This window comes from Chelmon rostratus, chromosome 21, assembly GCF_017976325.1.
Source record: "Chelmon rostratus isolate fCheRos1 chromosome 21, fCheRos1.pri, whole genome shotgun sequence".
Taxonomy (NCBI): Eukaryota; Metazoa; Chordata; class Actinopteri; order Chaetodontiformes; family Chaetodontidae; genus Chelmon; species Chelmon rostratus.
In genome coordinates, this window is record NC_055678.1 from 641,765 (window position 1) to 661,640 (window position 19,876).

General features: G+C 46.1%; 1 protein-coding gene across 2 annotated transcripts in view; it reads right to left on the reverse strand.

Annotated features, from left to right (window-relative positions):
* Positions 1-19,876, reverse strand: part of myo1d (myosin 1D) — a 94,199-nt gene that overhangs the window by 22,392 nt on the left and 51,931 nt on the right. For both annotated transcript variants that reach the window (XR_006007871.1, XM_041962107.1), the window contains exons 17-21: positions 11,854-12,077; positions 10,986-11,124; positions 10,196-10,300; positions 9,977-10,090; positions 2,755-2,909 (exon numbers count right to left, since the gene is read on the reverse strand). Coding sequence is in view for 1 of the 2 variants with exons in the window: in XM_041962107.1 (XP_041818041.1) it covers positions 2,755-2,909; positions 9,977-10,090; positions 10,196-10,300; positions 10,986-11,124; positions 11,854-12,077 (737 nt within the window). In the remaining variant the exon portion in view is untranslated. The remainder of the gene's footprint in view (positions 1-2,754; positions 2,910-9,976; positions 10,091-10,195; positions 10,301-10,985; positions 11,125-11,853; positions 12,078-19,876) is intronic.

Below are 19,876 nucleotides of genomic sequence, written 5' to 3' on the forward strand. Positions count from 1 at the left end.
CTCAGGTGGTGAGAATAGGGAACATCACATCATCCCCTCTGGTCCTCAGCACGGGCACGCCACAGGGTTGTGTGCTCAGCCCAGCCCTCTTCACCCTGTTTACTCACGACTGTGCTGCCATCCACCCCACCAACACAGTCGTGAAGTTTGCAGACGACACTACAGTAGTGGGTCTCGTCTCAGATAACAACGAGACCCACTACAGAGAGGAGATACTCCAGCTCACCCAGTGGTGTTCAGCCAACAACCTGGTGCTGAACACAGGGAAAACCAAGGAGGTCATTGTGGACTTCAGGAGGTCCAGGAAGACGGATCACGCCCCCCTCCTCATGGACGGAGAAGTGGTGGAGCGTGTGGACAACATCAGGTTCCTGGGCCTCCACATCACATCTGACCTCTCCTGGTCCATGAACACCTCCCGCCTGGTGAAGAAGGCACAACAAAGGCTCTTCTTCCTCAGGAAGCTGAAACGGGCTGGACTCTCCTCTCGGTTGCTCGTTAACTTCTACAGGGCCACAATTGAAAGCATCCTCTGCCTCAGTGTGACAGTGTGGTACGGCAGCTGCACGGCACAGGAGAGGAAACAACTGGCACGGGTGGTTAAAACTGCACAGGGCATCGTGGGCTGCCCCCTCCCTGACCTAGACTCTATATATGAAGGTCGGGTCAGAAAGAGGGCGAGATCCATCGCCACGGACCCCAGCCACCCGGGCCACAGACTGTTTGTACCGCTTCCATCAGGAAAGCGGTACAGGAACATCCGCACCACCACTAACAGACTGAGGGACAGCTTCTTCCCCAGAGCTGTTAGAGCTGTCACCCCCAGCAGCCCCTCACTGCAGTGAGAGACTGTGTGAACTGTGAACACTGCACACCACACTTTACACCTACACCTACACCTCTACCTCCACCTGCACCTTCTGTGTACTTGACTTTTATGTACACACATATACTATAATTATATACATTTTAGTATATCAGCACATTTCAGTTTCATTGGCATATTTTATTCTGTCGGAACATTTCACTGTGTATATTTTATATTTTATTCTGCTTGTATATTTTATTCTGTTTGCACATTTCACTTCCATATTTTATTGTTTATTGTTTAGTATATTTTATTGCCTAAGTATATTTTCATTCTGTATATTTTTAATTGCTTCACGAATATTTTTTTTTATTGCATGTTGGTTTATTTTATTTTATTGTAGTTATCTTAATTTTATTCACTCTTTCTAGTCTTATCTTTCTTACCATCTAACATGGGGGTTGCAATGAAAATTTCATTGACATGTGCAATGACAATAAAGACTCTTGAATCTTGAATCTTTGTTAGCATTTAGCTAACCGCCTTGCAGAGCTGCTAGCGTGGCTGCAGACGCCAGTTTGTTAATGAAAATATATTTTGAAGGCTGTAAAGATCAGAATATATTATGAAAAAAACATTTATTTTACATCGAGCATCTAGCAGCCTTTATCGAGGAGCTGCAGCCTAAGACACCTCTGCACTGGCTGCACTGCTACACTGTGCTGGCTGCTACTCGAGACTCACAGATCAGTGAATGAATGAGGAGAAATGGCACCAGCAGCTACATCAGTACAGCTGGATTTAATGCCACATACAAAAGTACAAGAACTTTTTCTCTGTGCAGTAGAAGAAGGCAGAGGTGGCCTCCACCTGAGCCTGGCAGAAACAAACCATTTCAGTCTGCAAACATGACCCTGGAGGCAGGAAGCAGGACCTGAAGTAGCTTTAAAGCCTCTGGATGTTAATATTGTAGGATTTTCTGACATTTCTTTTTCCCCTCTATGCTTCCTCTTGTGTGTGTGTGTGTGTGTGTGTGTGTGTGTGTGTGTGTGTGTGTGTGTGTGTATACAGGACTGCGAGCTAATGTGACACACTCATCCTCTGCTGGGATTAGAAACCCAGATGAAAGTGGGATGAATGAAATCGCTTCATTCACACAGCAGCTCGTTAGAAACTGACGGTAAAGAGGCTCGCTGCGTATGTGCAGCTGAACTGTGCAGAGCTGCATGTAATGATGAGAGCTGATAGCAGGTGACAGCAGCTCACCTCACTGCGGACCAGAATCACCTTTAACTGGACCCACAGGGTGATTTCACCTTCTGAAAGAGTGACCTGAGGATAACCTGACTTCAGCTTGGTGTTAAAGGAAGAAGGGGCTTGATTTTCCTGTTGTCTCGTGGGAAAAACAAGCAGACCTGCTGCAGCGAGAGCCACCTCATGTGAACTGTGCAATAAACTGAAGTCACGGAGGAGACGCTCGGATACGACCTCACCTCCTTATATGTTCTTATTCTTTCTCCCGTCTTAACGCGGCAGAGGTGTACGGTGGTTTTCCTGTCCTGGAGTGAAACACGTCAAAGAAAGTGACGGCAGGATTGAGGGATTTCATTTCCTCTGTATCTGAGTTATTTCTCTTCTTCAGAGATTGGAAACAAGCCGAGCGCCTCAGTGTCCTGCTGTGGACGGAGCTCAGATTAAATGAATATTAAGGTTCAAGTGAGGACAGCTGTGTCTGCGCTGTAATCCTCTGCCGCCGGCCAACGCCGCACGTCTGGGTCAGTTCTATTGGCTTCTTAGTAATTCGAGAAGGTTATTTCACCTTTACAGAAATGTCACGACCACGCCGTCAGTGAAAACCTGAGCTGGCCCTTCATCTCCACGTCTTGAAGGACAGCTCGCCGAAACCCGCTGCCCAGCGTCCGCTCAGTGTCCGCCCCACCGCTCACCTCTTGAAGTGGCTCAGTAAGGTGCCAACCAGCTCCCCGATGCGGCTCTCGTTGGCAGGCACCATGCCCTGCAGGCACACCACCAGGTCCCTGCTGTCCTTGGTGTGGAACACAACCAGCTGGTCCTTCCCAGGGGACACGCTCACCCCCGTCACCTGGGACAGAGACAGAGGACGAGCAGTTAAACACAGATAAACACGGACGTGAAGCCTGCAGAGAAACACAAACAGGTGAGCAGTGCGTGCTGAGGAGCACCTGCGCTTCAGGTGAGCGCAGTGCAGCACGCGCATCCAGACACCAATGAGCATCAGGGAAACGAGCTCGCTGGGGTCACTGCAGCCGGCTGCGAGTCATCACGTTTAACGTCCAGAGGAAGCAAACAGAGGACACTTTTGTCTATTCAGCAGGTCTCATGCTCAAACAGCAGGACGTCAGTGAACTCCAGCTGTTTCAGCCATTTGAGGGTTTTGGCTGCAAGAATATAGAAAATCTCAAATTTCTACCAGACCTTTTCCTCTGGAGACGTTTGGACTGGTCACAGCGGGAAACGCACAGGTGTGAATGAAGCTAACGATGGCTGAATTCCATTTAGCTGCTTCAGTTTCAGGGTCCTGGTGTTGTTCGTGCTGGCTCACGGTCACACCGTCGGGTCTAAGCCGGCAGATGTGGATCGGGATGACTGACTGCTCGTTTTTGTTTGACGAGCAGACAAAAAGAGAGAATATCTGCATCACAGCTTCATGTCGCAGCATCTCAAGGCTGTTCATGCTGCTGCTGTAAATCCTGCTGCGTACTTTGTTTTGAGCTAAATTAGATTGATTGACAGAAACTGGACAAATGAGTCAGACTGAGTCTTAAAAAAAAAACAATCCCTAAAGACCATGACAACGTTCTTCAGTGTGAAAGACGTATTGATCATGCTGTGATTAGCTCGATGCTTCATGGATGCAGTCGCCTTTATTTTGCACACTACATGAAGATTTAACCCAAACTTGGACGTAAAGCTTTTCTGTTAGGAGCTTTTCACACTGAGAAACTGAGCCAGTGTCTGCTGTCTGCTGGTCAACAGACTTCTGGTCGGGGGGGGGGACCCAGTTCTGTGGTTGGGTTGTTTAGCTTCACGGTCTTCAAAGCAGACACAGCAGAAAGAGAGCAGCATCCTCTCAGGAGGAAGAGGAGCCTATTAACGTTCCACTTCTTTTCTTTCTTTATCTCTCTTCCCTCGGCCCCCTCCCCTGGACTTTAAGCCATTTATTTTTCTGTTAATTTGTCTTTCTGAGCAGAACTGAGGCGTTGCACGTTGAGGAAACAGCCACAGGCTGCCACTCAGGTACATTAATATCCACTCACAGGACGCCACCGGCGGCTAAACAACCTGCTCGCTCCTTCAGCTCCGGCGTGACGCCCGCGACAGAAACAAACACTTCACGTAATCACCGCGAATTTAAGCCTAAAGCCGTCCCTCTCCGTTGAGCTATCCAGCCGCAGTTAATTACATGGAGCCGATTACATTTACATTTATATTAAAGGCCTAATTGATTGGAACGACAGTCAGTGTTCTAATGAGCCGGCTAATGATGCATTCTGATTCGTTTCCTCGTTTCATTTTTTGTCTCGATTCACCAAATCAGCTTCACCCCGAGTACGAAATCTGTCGTAGGCGTTAATCCGCCCGACCATCTGTTCAAGTGTTTGTCTGACGAAACTCGCTGATACATTTCATTACTGCGTCCAACTTATTCGTGTTCATTTGTGTTGATAGAAAGCCGCACGCTGAGATAATAACCATCGGGATCGCCGCATGTAACGAGAGCTGAGACGAGTCTAATACAATCCTGGATGCAGCTCGTCAATGTGACTGTTAGATGTAACTGCAACTGTTCTGATAGTCACATTAGCGAGTTTCCAGCTTCTCATGGTGAAGACTTTCTGCTTGTCTTGGTCTCTCTGTTCCTTTGTGAAGATAATTGACAATTGTTTTACTGGCTGGGCACTGGCATGTTCATCAGCCCCCCAACCAATAGAATCCCTTTATAAAAAAGCTTTAAAGACACTGGACAAAAAAACCTTACTCTTATCACATCTGTAATATCCTTTAAAAAGTATAGTTTTCTAAGATTTCATAGTTTCAAGGTCTATAAATTTACCTGTGCTATATACAAAAGTCTTCACGGTCTTGCCCCCCCACCTCTGAATGAATGTATAAAAAGCAGGACTGGGGGGGGGGGGCATCTGGAACAGTCTTCCCTCCACCATAAGGGAAGGTCTTACATATTCCTCTTTTAAAGGAAAGCTCAGAGACTGGTTAAAGGATGCCCAGAAGTGTGTCCATTAAGTAGACTGAGACCACTGGATCTGGTGAAGTTGGACTGCACTCAATTGTGTGCTTGTGAATGTAATTTTGAAATGTGTATTTTGTAATTGTATTTTTATGTAATGTGTACTTCCATGTTGTTTTATTAGACAACTAACATTCTGTCCAAGGACTACAGTTGAAAATGAGCTAATCAGCTATAAACTGGCACATTTACAGCCATGTTCATCAATGTGCACTGTCCTAAATAAATACATTTAATTTAATTTAATTTAATTAAATAAACTGAACATCTTTGGGTACAAACTTGTTGTGATGGATATTTTCACGACTCTGACATTTTATTGGAAATGATCCGTTAAGCTGTAAACAGGACAAAAGGCTGAGTCATGTCCTGAACCGGTGTCGTTGATCTGCACCTCACAGGTTCTGAAACAAACATATATTTCAGAAAAGGCACTTAAATGTGGCATCAGCAGCTCATTTCATGCCGTACTTTGGATGTGGATCACAGATTTACACCAGAGAAGGATTCTGAAGGTCACTGTGGCTGCAGGACGTGTATTCAGACCTAAACCCAACATGGACATGAGTGTGATTTCAGACACTTCAGACGTGCATTTCTATTTTTGTCTGAACCATTTAGAGACCGGCGTGACCTGTGTGTGTTTACATGCACTCAGCTGCTCTGCAGACCAGCTCCACCTCTGCTATATTTAAGGCTACTACTTGGACGACCTTCGTTCGGCTGATGGTTTATGCTCCACCTGAACTGGCGTCACCAGCGCGAGCACGGTTATCGACCCCGGGCTCGCTGACCCGGGAGGACTGCACCACTTCTTTCCTGAAGTCTCGTTCAGGATCAGAAATGACATGCTCGGCTGTATTTTGGTGAATGCACTCGTGACCAAACTGCAGCGTGAAGCTGTCGGTGAGCAGTCAGGACCACAAAGCTGTTTGTCAAGCGCTCTCTGCTCTGCTGTTGTCATGAGGACATGATTTGAACGGCAGGTTCTCCCAGTGTATTCTCACAGGAACAACCTTTTGGTTATATAACACATCCCACAGCAGTCCTGTAAAGGTAGCAGAGGGGAAAAACGCAGCGAGAGCAAAGGGTGGAGGTAAATGATGATAATATAATGAGCTCAGCTTTGCAGCCATTCATGTCGTGAGGCTGAGAGGCCCCCAGCGAGCCTGACTGATGTCTACAGCAAACAGTCAAACCCCTGCAGTTCCCTCAGAGACAGATTTATCAGCACGACTAACATTCATGTTTCATCACCTCCTCATCCTCATCTCATGTGCACTGTTAGCGGATGTGCAGCCACCACCTGCGGTCAACGTATACTTTGGTTTTACAAGCTGCACCCGCACGCCGTTCATCTGATTTCATAAACACGGTCTACGCGCTCACACTGCGGCTGTGGGTGGAGGGCGGTGGAGAACAAACAGAGCGCAGCGAGGGGATCAACGACAACACAAGGCGAGGAAGAGCGCGAGGAGGACGAGCGAGCCAGCCAGAGCTCACACACAGGAGAGCCCGAACCACACCAGACATCAGCTGATCTGCCCTGCTCGGTATCCATGACAACACTGTCTCCTGGGAAGTTGGCATGACAACGACGGGAAGAGAGAAGCGGAGCAGAGAGAGGAGAGAGGGGAAAGACAGCACTGGATGAGGAGGGGGGTTGAGGTGGGGATGGGTGGAGCAGGAGGAGGAGGAGGAGGAGGGGAAGGAGGAGGAGGCAGAAAGAGAATGGAAAAGAGGAAAGATGGTGAGAAGCATTGAGATGAGGCCCTGATGCAGGATGGGTATTTCAGCAGCTCCTCAGCAGTATGTGTGTTTGTGTCACGGCGTAATGATCCGACTTGTGCTGCGCCGCTTTAACGGGCGTATAAATCCGCCGGCAGACGGCTGAAGTGCTGCCCTGCGGGAGCAGCAGTGAGTGCACAGTGGGGGGCAGCGGGGGGGGGCTGTGGTGTTAGCCTACCGGTGCTAATCAACAACGAGCTAACCGCGCTCCCCTCTGTTTGACCTTCTCCGATCGATAGCTCCTCGTCACGCTGCCGCGGTTCTCAAACTACAGAACGTCTCTATCTCCTCACCCCTCGTTCTCTCGACGCTTCGTCTCACCCGCCGTCTTTTCCACCGTTCACTCACCCACTCGGCTCGCCGTTTGCTGCCTGATGTAGGACTCAGTGGTCATAAAATGGTTTTGATTTTGATCATTTAACACCATAATCTGCCCATAGACCTCGTGGGTCTGGCAACCAAACACTATGCAGTGATAAGGAGGACCATTTTCTTTATTTCTCTAAAGGTCAACAATGAGAGTTGAGGCCGGTTTTACTCTGTAAAGGTTCCATGTTTGAAGGTTCATTTTAGCTCCGACCATTTGAAAGAAATTCGCTCTTTGTCCAGCTTCCAAACAGCTTTTAAATCCTAAACCTAAAAACAGACTAGACTTCCTGAACATGTTACTCCACTGGTTTTCTTTTGTTTTGAAGGATAAATATTATTCACCTTCACAATAAAAGTGAGCCTAACTCAGACTGCCGAGGCCTCATATTAGCTTGTCATGTCACTGACAATAAGCTGAAATCGTTTTCTATAATTTCGACAGGAGGAGGAATCACAGTCCTTCGATCCTTCCTGTGACGCTCAGCCTGAAGACGCTTCCAGAGAAAACTGAAAACTGCACCGGAGCTGCGACAGAACACGACTCAAACACGAGTAAATTCACAGATCTGTTTTCCACAGCGGATCAACACACAGCATCTACAGAACAGCATATTCATGGTGTTTAAAATAAACCAGCGTGTTTGTTAACGGTAATGAAGCATCATGTCAGCCAGCTCAAAGCCCCGCGGGGTCCGGAGGGTCCATGCACTGCAGGCTTCGGTCTCTCTGTGGGATTTGTCGACAATAACAGAATATAGAACATCAGCAGACTCACACTTTGAGTAAAACGCGATGTTTCGAGGTTAAAGCGAGCTGTAAATGTCTCCACCCTCCAGTTCATGGCTGGTTATGGTGCATGTGTGGAGCTCTGTGTGGATCCCCGTGTCCTCTAACACTGATGGCTTCACATATGCCTGGTGTACAGGACTGAGCCCCATCTATCAGCTGTGTGTGTGTGTGTGTGTGTGTGTGTCTGAATGAACAATAACTAAAACCCTCCTCAGCTCATGCTGCTCTCTCTCTGCCTCCATCTGTCTCGGCTCCATCTCCTCGTTTCACTTCCAGATGCAGCGATTCGGGCTCTGGCTGTCCGTCTGATTCCCTCTTGTCACTCCGTCAGGTCGAACACTGGGTGTCTTGTCACAGCTGTCACCGCACAGCGGCCTCATATCTCACTCATTTCACCAGACGACGGGGGCGTAGCCGCCGCCGAGATTGATGCGTTACGCCTTCACTTCCTGTCTCATTCCTGACTCGCCTCCAGGGTCAGCGGTGGTGCCCGTAAAGTAAGCAATATTTGTCAAAGCAGAGCATCATGGGAAATGTGGCTGAATCAGAAATATGTTGATTAGAATCTTAGATGATTTACCTCCAGCAGCCTCCCTGAGTTTGTGGACGTGAGTCTTTGTGAGGAAGAATCAGCATCACGTCTTCAAAGGACTGTTTGAGCGAGGTTTTAAGACTTAAGTCAGAATTAAAGGGTTTATGTTTACCTCAATGGCAAAGAGAGCCGGGTACACACACACACACACACACACACACACACACACACACACACACACACACACTCGCCATGGAAACAGCTCATGTATGTGTGCACCGGCAGCCTTAATGGGCCTCTCACAGTGTGGATGTGAATTAAATGGAGGCAGTTGTAGAGCTGAATGAGGCGTTTGCATGCTGACGTGTTGCCACAGGATGATACAGCGAGCTCTGCCACAGCTTCAGGAAGCCGCTGTGACTGAATATCTGCCGCTAACGACTTACTGCTCTTTAAAACTAAAGATTATTTTCATTAACGATCAACCTTTTTCCAATTAATCAAACAATCGATTCGTCTACAAAATGCCAGAAAACGATGTTGATTTGTGTGACAGAACCCAAAGATGATCAATTAACGAGGACGTGAAACAGACACAACTCATTAAATGACCTTAACCGTCAGCTGACGATGAATTTACTGTCGATCAACTGATCGATTAATCAGCTAATTGTTTCAGGACTATTCTGAAAGCTTGAAACTGGACTTTGCTCATCTATGACGACATATTTAAACACATTCAACCACTTTCCAACCTCCTGTCCTGAACCTCTGATCTAAAACGGATTAAAAATAATTCCATCAGCCATCAAAGTGTCATTTTACGACATGCAAACTGAAACTGATGAAGAGTGAGAGAAGCACCTGAGCTTCAATAATGAAACTCGTCAGTTCACTGCAGCGTGCTCTCAGTATAACGAGGCAGCCTTTGTAATTAAGCTTGTCCATATCAAACAGTAATCCAGCACAGAGTTTAAATTACTGCTGCTCATCCCCACATTTCTCACTGGTTTAGGATTAAAACTCATCTCAGGAACTCTTCAAAGGAAACTTGGAACAAACCTTTAAATCCAGGTGTACCATGCTTTAATGCTCTCCGCTGCCTCCCTGTCCTACACTGTTTGACTCTGAATCTGGTTTTATGAGTTAAACAGATGATTCAAAGCAGATGTTGAACCTCTTTGTTTTTGACCTTCGGCTACAAAACATGATCTTCTTCACATCTGAATATTTGTCTGGGCCTGAGGAGGAAACTTCATAAGGAAAAAGCAAAGATGAGAGCAAAGTAATCATCATTTTCTAATCGTTTCCTCATTTGCTACCTTAAAAATCCCTGCACGTGCACTAAAATGCCCCTACACCTGTGTGCCCCCCCTCTGTGTTTGTAAGGAATGGAGTGCCATACGTTGTAGAGGGGGGTGCTCTTCATGGGTTTGTACTGCTTCAGGGGGTCCATCTTGTACAGGTGGCGGTCAGTGATGAGCACAGCCCGGTCCTCCGCCTTGTGGAAACGGTTGATCTGGGAAACACAAAGATCCTCATTAGTCACCCCACAGGATACACCCCCCGTCCCCCCCGTGGTGTTGGGGCTGCGTGTGGTCGGCGGCGGAGGAAAGCTTCCTACCTTTCGTACGTTACAGGAGAACAGAACTCGCATGAACTTGTCTTTCCGCTGCAGCTCGCTGGACACCAGAGTGAACGAGGCGGCGGTGTCGGGACTGTCCCGCTTCTGTCGGCCACAAACACAGACAAGCAGGGCTGTCAATCATCAGAGCTGTCAATCATCAGAGCTGTCAATCATCATTCACACTGTGATCAACTGAATTTTATCTCTTTAATCTCAATTTATACATTTTCTGAATCCGACAATTTAACAGACAAGTTCATCATTTTAAGATATACTGCACACTTTGTCACCTCCTTAGATGAGAAGATTGATTCTCTCATGTCTGTACAATAATGACGAAGCTGCTGCAACCAGCTGTTTAGCATAGCTTAGCACAAACACTGGAAACAAGAGGAAACAGCTAGCCTGGAGCTAACTAACTAACATGCTAACATACAAAAACGACTGTTTCCCAAAATGTCAAACTATTCCTTCACCAGCCAATGGCATCTAACCAGGAGATCAACCAACCAATCAGTGCAGAGTCCAGTTAACAATCATTCACTGAGGAAACAGCTGCCAACATGCTAACTGTCTATCGATGTCGCTCTCATATATTTTAGGTCTGCATGCATGTGTGATGTCTAATATCTGTCGCTTTGTGAGCCTTTTCATGAGTTATGTGTCGCATGTCTTTAGTAACGCCATCTTTCATTCCTTCTTTCTCTGAAGCCGTGTTTAGTTTTCTCCTTTCTTACACACATTACTGTACTCCACCCCCACCTGCACCGCCACCCCACCTACTCACCAGGTAGTTTCCTTCCCAGGCCCTCTGCAGACCCAAGTCGGCCCTCTGGCCCTTCAGGGCCTCCAGACAGGCTACCTTGGCCCTCACCTGCAGGGCCTCTTCTGGAGAGAGGCCTTTGATCAGCGTCCAAGCCCACCACCTGTAGGTAAACATCCAAACATACACAGAGGAGAGTCAGAGCAGGAAAATCGACTTTCTCCATCCAGAAAGGCCTTGATAGTGAGGTCGGCGTGAACTGCGGCAGACCCCAGCTGTCCCGCTCTTATTGGCCTTTCACTCACAAATCCTGACAGCCGACATCATTCTCTACGAGGGGTTTTCTGACTCTGCCCCCACCTGCTTCAAATGGAAAAAAGCCAACAAACAGACGCTGGGATGAAAGGCGGCGACGAGTCTTTGATGGAGCGAGAAAAATCAATGCCCAGTGTGAGCCCAAGGCAGAAGGAAACATGTGTAAGCTGCTTCAAACGGACTCATCGGGATGGAGAATAACACTCGAGGCCATGCGCTCGCTCCTACGGCTGCCGTCGGATCCAGTTTTAGTTCAGCCAATTTAAGAAAGTGATTTTCTTCAAAAGAAAGCAATTTAAAGCATTTCATTTAAAAAGATTCATCTGCCTCTGAGCTGAATTATATAACTGAGAAGGAATGGAGCGTCATTAGAACGGACGGTAGACTGTTAGGATGGACGGTACATTCATAGAACAGACGGTACGTCTTAATACAGACGGTACGTCGTTAGAACAGACGGTACGTAGCAACATAAAGCTAGCTGCACAGCTCTGTCACACTTTTAAAGTCTCTGTTTTACATGAAACAGATTGATCTGACTGTCGTCATGGCGACAGATATACAACATCAGACGTACCTGTTATAGATGCTTCTGAGCGCCTCTTCAAATTTGCGCAGGACTTTGGGGGGCGTGGGCCACTTCACGTGCCTGCCGTAATCCTTCATGGAGCGGACGTTTTTGAAGCGGCGGTTGACCTCGCGGATGTAGGACTTGACCTTGTAGCGTCGGTAGGCCTGCAGGATGACGAGGGCCGCCCTCATCCGCCGGTATCGCATTCTGGCTATGGTGCCCCTCCACACCTGGAGACGCAGGACATCGTGAAAATGCATGGAACTGCAACGAATGAAGCCTCAGTAGATAACACGGTCTGTGCTTTCACATGCTTTGAACACAGTACATTCTCACTACTCGTCCATAAAGGTGTGGGAAAGGTTACACCTGAAGCAGCAGAGGAGGAGATGTTCAGACTTTTAATCCCTTTTAGCTGTCAAGCTCTACAAACGCTGGACTCTATTTCCCACGATGGAACTGATGGCATGTTTTCTTGGTCTGAGAGTAACAGCCTGCAGCCACTGCAGCTGCTCCGAGAGCCTGTGATGCTCGTCGTTGTAAAATAAAACCAAACTGCAGAGACAGACAGAACAAACCCAACCTGAGTGTCTGCACTAAACTGCTCAGTAATCCATCAGAGCTGAGACATTTCACTCTGAACTAACCCAAAGTCACATCATCATCAACGTCTCGAGCCACTGCTTCCCGTCGACGTCACACTCTGATGAAAATGTGATACAGCTGAGATATTGAATCTGGACCAAAGACCAGATCCAGGATGTGGTCTGAAGCCTCAGACAGTCAAGTCCTGGGTCGGTTCTTGGTTGGTGAGAACTGAGAGGACTCATGAGGATTAAACTGAGCTTTTACTGCTGCTGCAGAGGGAACGAGTCTTCCTGTTATTTCTTTAGCAGAAGATCCACCACAAACTCAATTTACTGGTTTTATTTTATTCAAATCTAAATCATGAGGAGCTGCAGAACGCAGCTATAAATATTAATAAAAACTGATAAATAAATGTGTTTTACTGCCTTTTTTCTTCACTTACAATCATTCAGAGAAGCTGTTTTCCATTACTCATCATTAGAATTCATTACACAGTTTTACGTGGATTCAGACTAAACTAAGGGCTAAATTAAAGACCCCCCCAGCCTGCCTGTACCCAAACATAGGTTGAGTGGCTATCAGACCCTCTAAAGCATGAATAATAGATGTAAGTGGGACCCCGGGGAACCATAAGTCCAGACCCACCCTCCCTGAAATCACCACCATATGCTCCCTTTACTGCATCTCTCTCTTTCTTCTCTCTCTGCTTCAGTTCTTCAGACGCTGAACCTAAATAATCAGTTTAGTGTCACAGGCTGGAATTAAAGGCAACGCTGCACTGGAGGCTCCCTCCTTCTATCATCCAAGAGTAATCACGGGGATCAGTTTAATCTCTCAGAGCGTGGGGGTGGCCCGAAGGCACAGACAAGGATTTCCCGCATTTGCATATTAAGACTGTGGAGGGGGCGGTTTTCACCTGATGGGACTGGCGGTGTAATAATATGCAGACGAGGAGATAAGTCATGCTCCAGATTCATTCACGTCGTCTCCGGGCGCTAACTAACTTTTTCACCACACGAGCTGCACGCAGGATGTGTTTAAAGCAAAGGAATGCAGCATGGAGCCTGGGGAGGGAGGGGGGGGGGTCTCCTGCGGAGGCTGAATCATACTGAAATCAATAAACGAAAGGCCAGTCAGCTATCTAAATCACCGCGGCAGCCTGGTCACACCGCGGCTCTCAGAGAAAGCTTTACTCTGGAAAGTTTATGTAACCGTGAGTTGTGTCAGTAATCTGAGATATAAACAGAGAAATCACCTGATTAAAAGATGCTGCCGTGTTCTGCGTGCATTAAACCTCTGATTCTTCAATGCTTTTCTCTTATGTGCCGTTCACTCAGAAAGACTTTCCTTTGTCCACGTCTGAAATCAAACTGCTCTCAGCGTCTTCATGTTCCGTCACGTCGGTCTGTTCCCGTCCAGTGACGAGGACATCGGACGGCTCCGCTGTCCTCCTGCATCCACATTCTTCACTCATATTTCAGAATCTACACGTATGAGAAACAGTGTCTGTTCTGAACTTGTGTTCATCCCTCGTCTGCGGCTCTTCTTCACATTTTGGGCTTTATAATTCGACTGATTTGACGAGTTTACATTTTAAAGACAAACTGAAGGACTAAATGTTCCTTTATGGGCCGAAAACCATCACAAACATCTACGTAAGGGATAATGTATAGTGAGCAGGTTCCCGTGGAGATGACTGTCATCCTGTCTGGGTTTATTTCTCCACAGGAACCTGCTCAGTCTACATCATCCTGCTTAGAACTCAGCTTACTACCAAATCATTCAATAAAGTGACACAAAACAGTGATTAAAACATATTTTATTGATTTAAAATGAGCCGAATCTTGTCTGTCACCTCTCTCTGAAAGTCAACACGTACGTTGCCTAGCAACCGCCTCTCGCTGTGCGCAGGCTGGCAGGCAGGAAAACTGATTTCTTTATAGATATTCAGAGAAATCATGTCACATGTGGAGAAGTGACGGGACATCCCAGACCTGAGAGAGACGGAGCTGGAGACAGAGTTTGGTTTCTATTATTTTCTACTGATGGATAAAAGTCCAGCAGCTGATTTCTGCGCTCAGACATTAAAAATCTGTCTCCAGTTTTGTCTCCACTCAGCCGTCTTTTAGCAGGTCCATCGTCCATGCTGTTTTTTATGTTTGTCCTCTTCAGTCTGGTGAGTCTCTGTGTCCTCAAGTCTCTTGTGTCTTCATATCTCTTCTCCTGTCGGTCCAGTGTTCTTTACTTTTCTCGTCTTTTTTGCTGGGGACATGTCATTCTGCAGCCACACGTCGAGTGTTTTGTCCAAACAAATTTAAAGTAATGTCTGGAAAATGCTCCATATTTTGTCCCTCAGATCAGCTGACTGTTTGTTATTGAGCTTGGTACATTAAGGGATGGCACCTTTAGCCAATGACTGTTAGGAATTCCTGAGCAGGAGGCCGTCTGTCGAGAAATAAACACCACTCAATTATGGCGACTGACCAATCAGAATCGGGTATTTAAGAGCGCCGTGTTCTGAATAAATAATTAAAACACATTGGACTGACACGTGTGTGAATCTTTTCTTAGCTCCTGATGCACGTCTCTGCATATTCTCTGTCATTTCTTTATGTTCATGCAACACAAACATGTGTTAAGGTAGAAAAAGAGCTCCTCTGGAGGTCTCGAATGGTGCTTCTCTGGCAAAATGACCTTTTCCTCTGTTTCCTCCGCGCTGCACTGTGTCTAATGCATAATGGATGAGAGTGAGAAAGAGGAGCAACTACATATTCATCACTAATCGACCCCTGAGATGACTCTCCGCATGCTCGGGGTGACGGTGGTGGGAGGGATGAACGGCTTTTCACTGCCTGTCCTGACTTCGCCGCCTCTGTGGACGAGGTTAAAGTTACTTCATTTGTATTTGGAGCGTTACGGTGAATCAGGAGTTTTAAGCGTGTGTAAACGGCTGTGGTGTGAATGCTAAACTAAGAGTGCATTTAATGTGGAATTTGAGCCTTTCAGGGTTAATAAATAAAAGTTATGTGGGAATATATCAAAACATATTGTGTTTATGGCACTTTTTCATGCCTGAGTTTCATGATCACATCACGAGTTCATGTGATTCTTAATTCATGTTTTATTATGTGCAGCTTTTTCATGAGAATCTCTGCCTGAACTCAGTTTTAAAACAATTTCCTGTTTACGCCAAAAGTGACAAAACAGCCACTAAAACGTCACGAGTGTGGAAAGAAATCTAACTTTCAATATACTTTCAGATATCTGATCTTCTGCATCGTGGCTCGATGAGGATGACCACGGTCCTCACAGGTGTTACCGGGCAACTGAAAGTGGAAATAAGGACTTGATTATTAGTGCGTTAAAATATTAGTTGTGTAACATGAAATCATTTACCTAAAAGTTTTTACTTTAAGTATTTCCTCGATATTTAGTGTAACATTAGAATATTGACGAACATTTTCTTTACTGATTCTATTGTCCTTGTTTGTATTGGACCTTTTCCCTATGAGTCGTCTGCCCCCCTCTGTCTAAATCTGAACCTATGTTTTTGATAAAATAAAAATTACTAATTTGCATATTCTAAGCCTTCAATTCTACAATTGTGACTTTTTTTTAAACTTTTTTATCAACTATTTGATGTGGTGGTTGTATCATGTGTGAGAGATTTAGCTGCCTTTTTATTGGTTGTTGCGAGGGATGTGCTCATCGCAACGTTCATCATAATATAGTAATATTTTACATGGTAATAGATTCGATCATATTGTAGTTCGGTATAAAGCAGCAGCAGAATGATGAAGGTCCATCACCAAAATGTACAACTATGATTTTACAAAACTGAGACTCTGTATAAAACGTGAATAAACTCAGAACCAATCATGTGAAGTGTTCCTGAGTCCAGGTATTAATCTCTTTATCCAATCACGTGTTGACAAAGTGTTGAACCTCGCTCCATCCTCGCTGTGAACCACTGAGCCTTTCAATCATGATGCTCTCACCTGTCACCAATCAACCTGTTTACCTGTGGAATGATCCAAACAGGTGTTTTTGGAGCGTTCCACATCTTTTCCAGGCTTTAGTTTGAAACGTGTTGCTGCATCAGATCCAGAATCAGCAGATATTTACAGAAATCAATGAAGCTGATGAGCTCAGACAGTAAATATATTGACTTTGTGCGCACACACACACACACACACACACACACACACACACACACACACACACTCACACACACACACACACACACACACACACACACACACACACACACACACACACACACACACACACACACCTGGTCCAGACCCACAGCTGTATTTATCTACCCTACAAATCACTAATGAAGTCATAAAGTGTCGGGCTGGAGGTGAGAGGCAGAAAGAAAACACCATCAAGCATCAATGAATCAGATATCAGACATAAACTCTCTCCTTGTCTTCGGAGCCTTGTTAAGGTGTGTGACAGGTGGAAAGTGGCGAGAGCTTAGAGTTATGATGGGGCCATCCACCCGCCCCCGCAGGCTCAAACACCATAAACACAACTTGTGCCTCTCAAACAGCGCAGCAGCAGGGCGGCCGCGGTGACGCCGGAGAGCTGATGAAGATGACGCTCGGGGGAACGTGGATAAATCAGGCCAATAAAAAGGCCCCCGACGGTCTGCCCCCCTACTCTCCCGGCCAATAAAGCCATCTGATCATCCTTTTAGAGACTGTGCCATCGCGGAGCCCGCCCTCACCGCGCTCCGGGGCCGGGATTTACGAGCTCATCAAAGCCAGATTGGGGATCTTTGGTTGCAACAAAGCGGGACAGATTGCTGGTTTTATTTGGGGGGCTGTGCCGGTTTGAAATGCACACTGGGTAAAAGCATTCACAAATCACATGTGCCAGGGCGACTGGTGAGATGTTGAGCAGAGCAGAACACAGACAGGATCCTGAACGTCTGCAGCTCCAGTAAACTGCAGTGTTTGCACTTTAAGGCCCAATGAACCCCCCCCCCCACCTCGCCGTCGCCTCCGGGGGGAGAGAGCGCGACCAAATTCCGACATGGAAAGACAGATAGGCCGGTCGGACTGCAGCCCAGCGCTGAAAGCCTGACGTTCCACATCCTCTGGGGATATTGAGCTGGTTTTCCAGCGACATGCCCGATGCACACGGCGGGCGGAGGGAGGCGGAATCAAGAGCGCGTGACACAATTTAGTGAGGCTGCAACGTGCCCCGACCACAGGCTGTCACAGGGAGACATCAGGCCGGCAGCCATTACCATAAATCAATACAGTGTGAGCCACCAGTAACACCAGTAACGCTCATTCCTCCAATCGAGACCCCGGGATGATATCATTTAGCATTGTTAGCTGTGGGCTAATCTAGAGAACAATGATGTGAAAGCGTTTAAACCGATCTCGAACAGTCCGATCTAATCAGGAGGGACGGTATCGAAGATTAAATTGAACGGTCTGGATGGCTCATCCATCAATTAGATGGACTGGACAAAACAGATTGGACGAATACTGCAGGCGGTCAGCAGTAAAAACCTAAAGTAACACACGTTATTGAAAAGATCAGCTTATTGATGGAGTGAAGCAGGAAGCATGTGGACGAGTGAAAGGACAGAGCTGATCAATACAGCATGAGCACAGGTCTGCACAGCTTCCATGTTATCAACAGTTCTACAGAAAAGCATATTTTAACACAAACGGACTTCAGTGGATGTCCTCCTGTCCTTCATCATGAGGATTCATCAATATGTACAGTTAACAGACTAAAGCTGAAACAGCTGATTAATTGATCAGTTGATGACAGAAAATTAAAGGAGTTTTCTTCTTTTTCTTCTTCTTTTCATTGTGTGTCCTGGAGGTCCAGCACATGTGTTGAAATAAACAGTGCAGGATTCTTCCATAGAGCTTCTCCACTTTAATCAGTTTCTATTTGCATCACTGGTTTAAAACATGCGAAGAACTCATCGACTGAATGAACTGGAACAAAAGAAGCATGTTAGCATCGTGACGGGCAGTTTTTTGTATTTCCTGACGTTTGAGAAAACAATGAGCACATTAAGAAATCATGAAAAGAATCACTGATTTCCTGTTTTATGGTTATTCTATGTCTTTTTTTATGTGAAGTACCTGTGATGTCATGTGACGTCATGTGATTTCTCTTAAAGCATTTTGAGCTGCAGTTCTAGTATGAAAGCTGTGATACAAATAAAGTCCATTATTATTATCATTATTATTATTATCATTATATGAGTTGCAGCCCTTGAATTGTCCGTCAGTTTGTCTTTTTCCTTTCATTTATTTCATTCTTTAAAACATTATTTTCTAATATTTTCTGTGGCTTTCTTTAATTCTTCATTTTTTCAGCGAGGTTTGTTCATTTTCTCATTTCTTATGCTGGAACAGTGTTTTTGGTGCTTTATTTTAAACAACAATGCTTCAGTGACATTAGCAGCATCCTAAGCCCTGGACGCCTGTTTCTGTTGTTAATTATTAAAATCTAAGATTTTACGTTTTAGGTTTGAAGACTGACGAGTCGAAGAAAAATGTGAAAAAGGAAAAACAAAAAGCGAACTGTGGCTGTGAGCCAAACAGTGCGTCAGTTGCCATGGAGAGGCCCATGGTTACCGAGTTTTTCAGAGTTTTCTCGCCAAAGGGCCTGTGTACTGTAGGATATTTTTAGGCTACAGCTTTGAAAGAAGGCACAAATTCAGTTGATGCTGGAGCCTTCATCCTGTTTTTCTCTTTGAAAATTGATTACCTGACGAAGGAGCTCTGAAAACTAAATTTGCAAATGAATTAAGAAATGTTTTCACATCACAGCTGGGAGAAAACAGGAAATCCAGCTGCTAACTGTTAGGAAGACGTTAACCCGCCCACCTTATGCTATGCTAGTGTTCCCATCCACTGCAGTGTTTGTAGAGACGACAGCTCTGGATGATCAGTCAAACACTTCAGGTTCAGGGGGATCAGAGGATTAGAGATCATGTTTCTGCTGAGGTCCAGCAGGAGGCAGATCAGTTCTGGACAGTTAGGCAGGGAGGGGGCAGTGCTAGCACAGAGCTGTCCACAGATCACTCCCCGTTCCAGATCCTCCAAAGACCAGCTTTTATTTGTTGCTGCACAATTTCCTGCCTGAAGACACGAGTTATCCATCGGGAAACAGAGCAAAGTAAAAGAAATCTTCATCCTTACACGTTTTCATTTAGCTCCTGCTTAGACAAACCCCCCCAGTGGCCACGCTGTGAAAGCTGACTATCCAAGACGGAATGCTTTCCACGTCTGATCAACCCGCCGCCGCACGGAGACCGTGTAAAGCTTTGGAAAGCAATTAAGACGGCAGCTCAGGATACAAGAGGGGGGAGTCTCGCCCCTCGTCATCGGCGCTGCTCTGACAAGCGCCGACAGTTAATGTGATGTGGATGGCTGAGCTTGAATTTATGAAATAT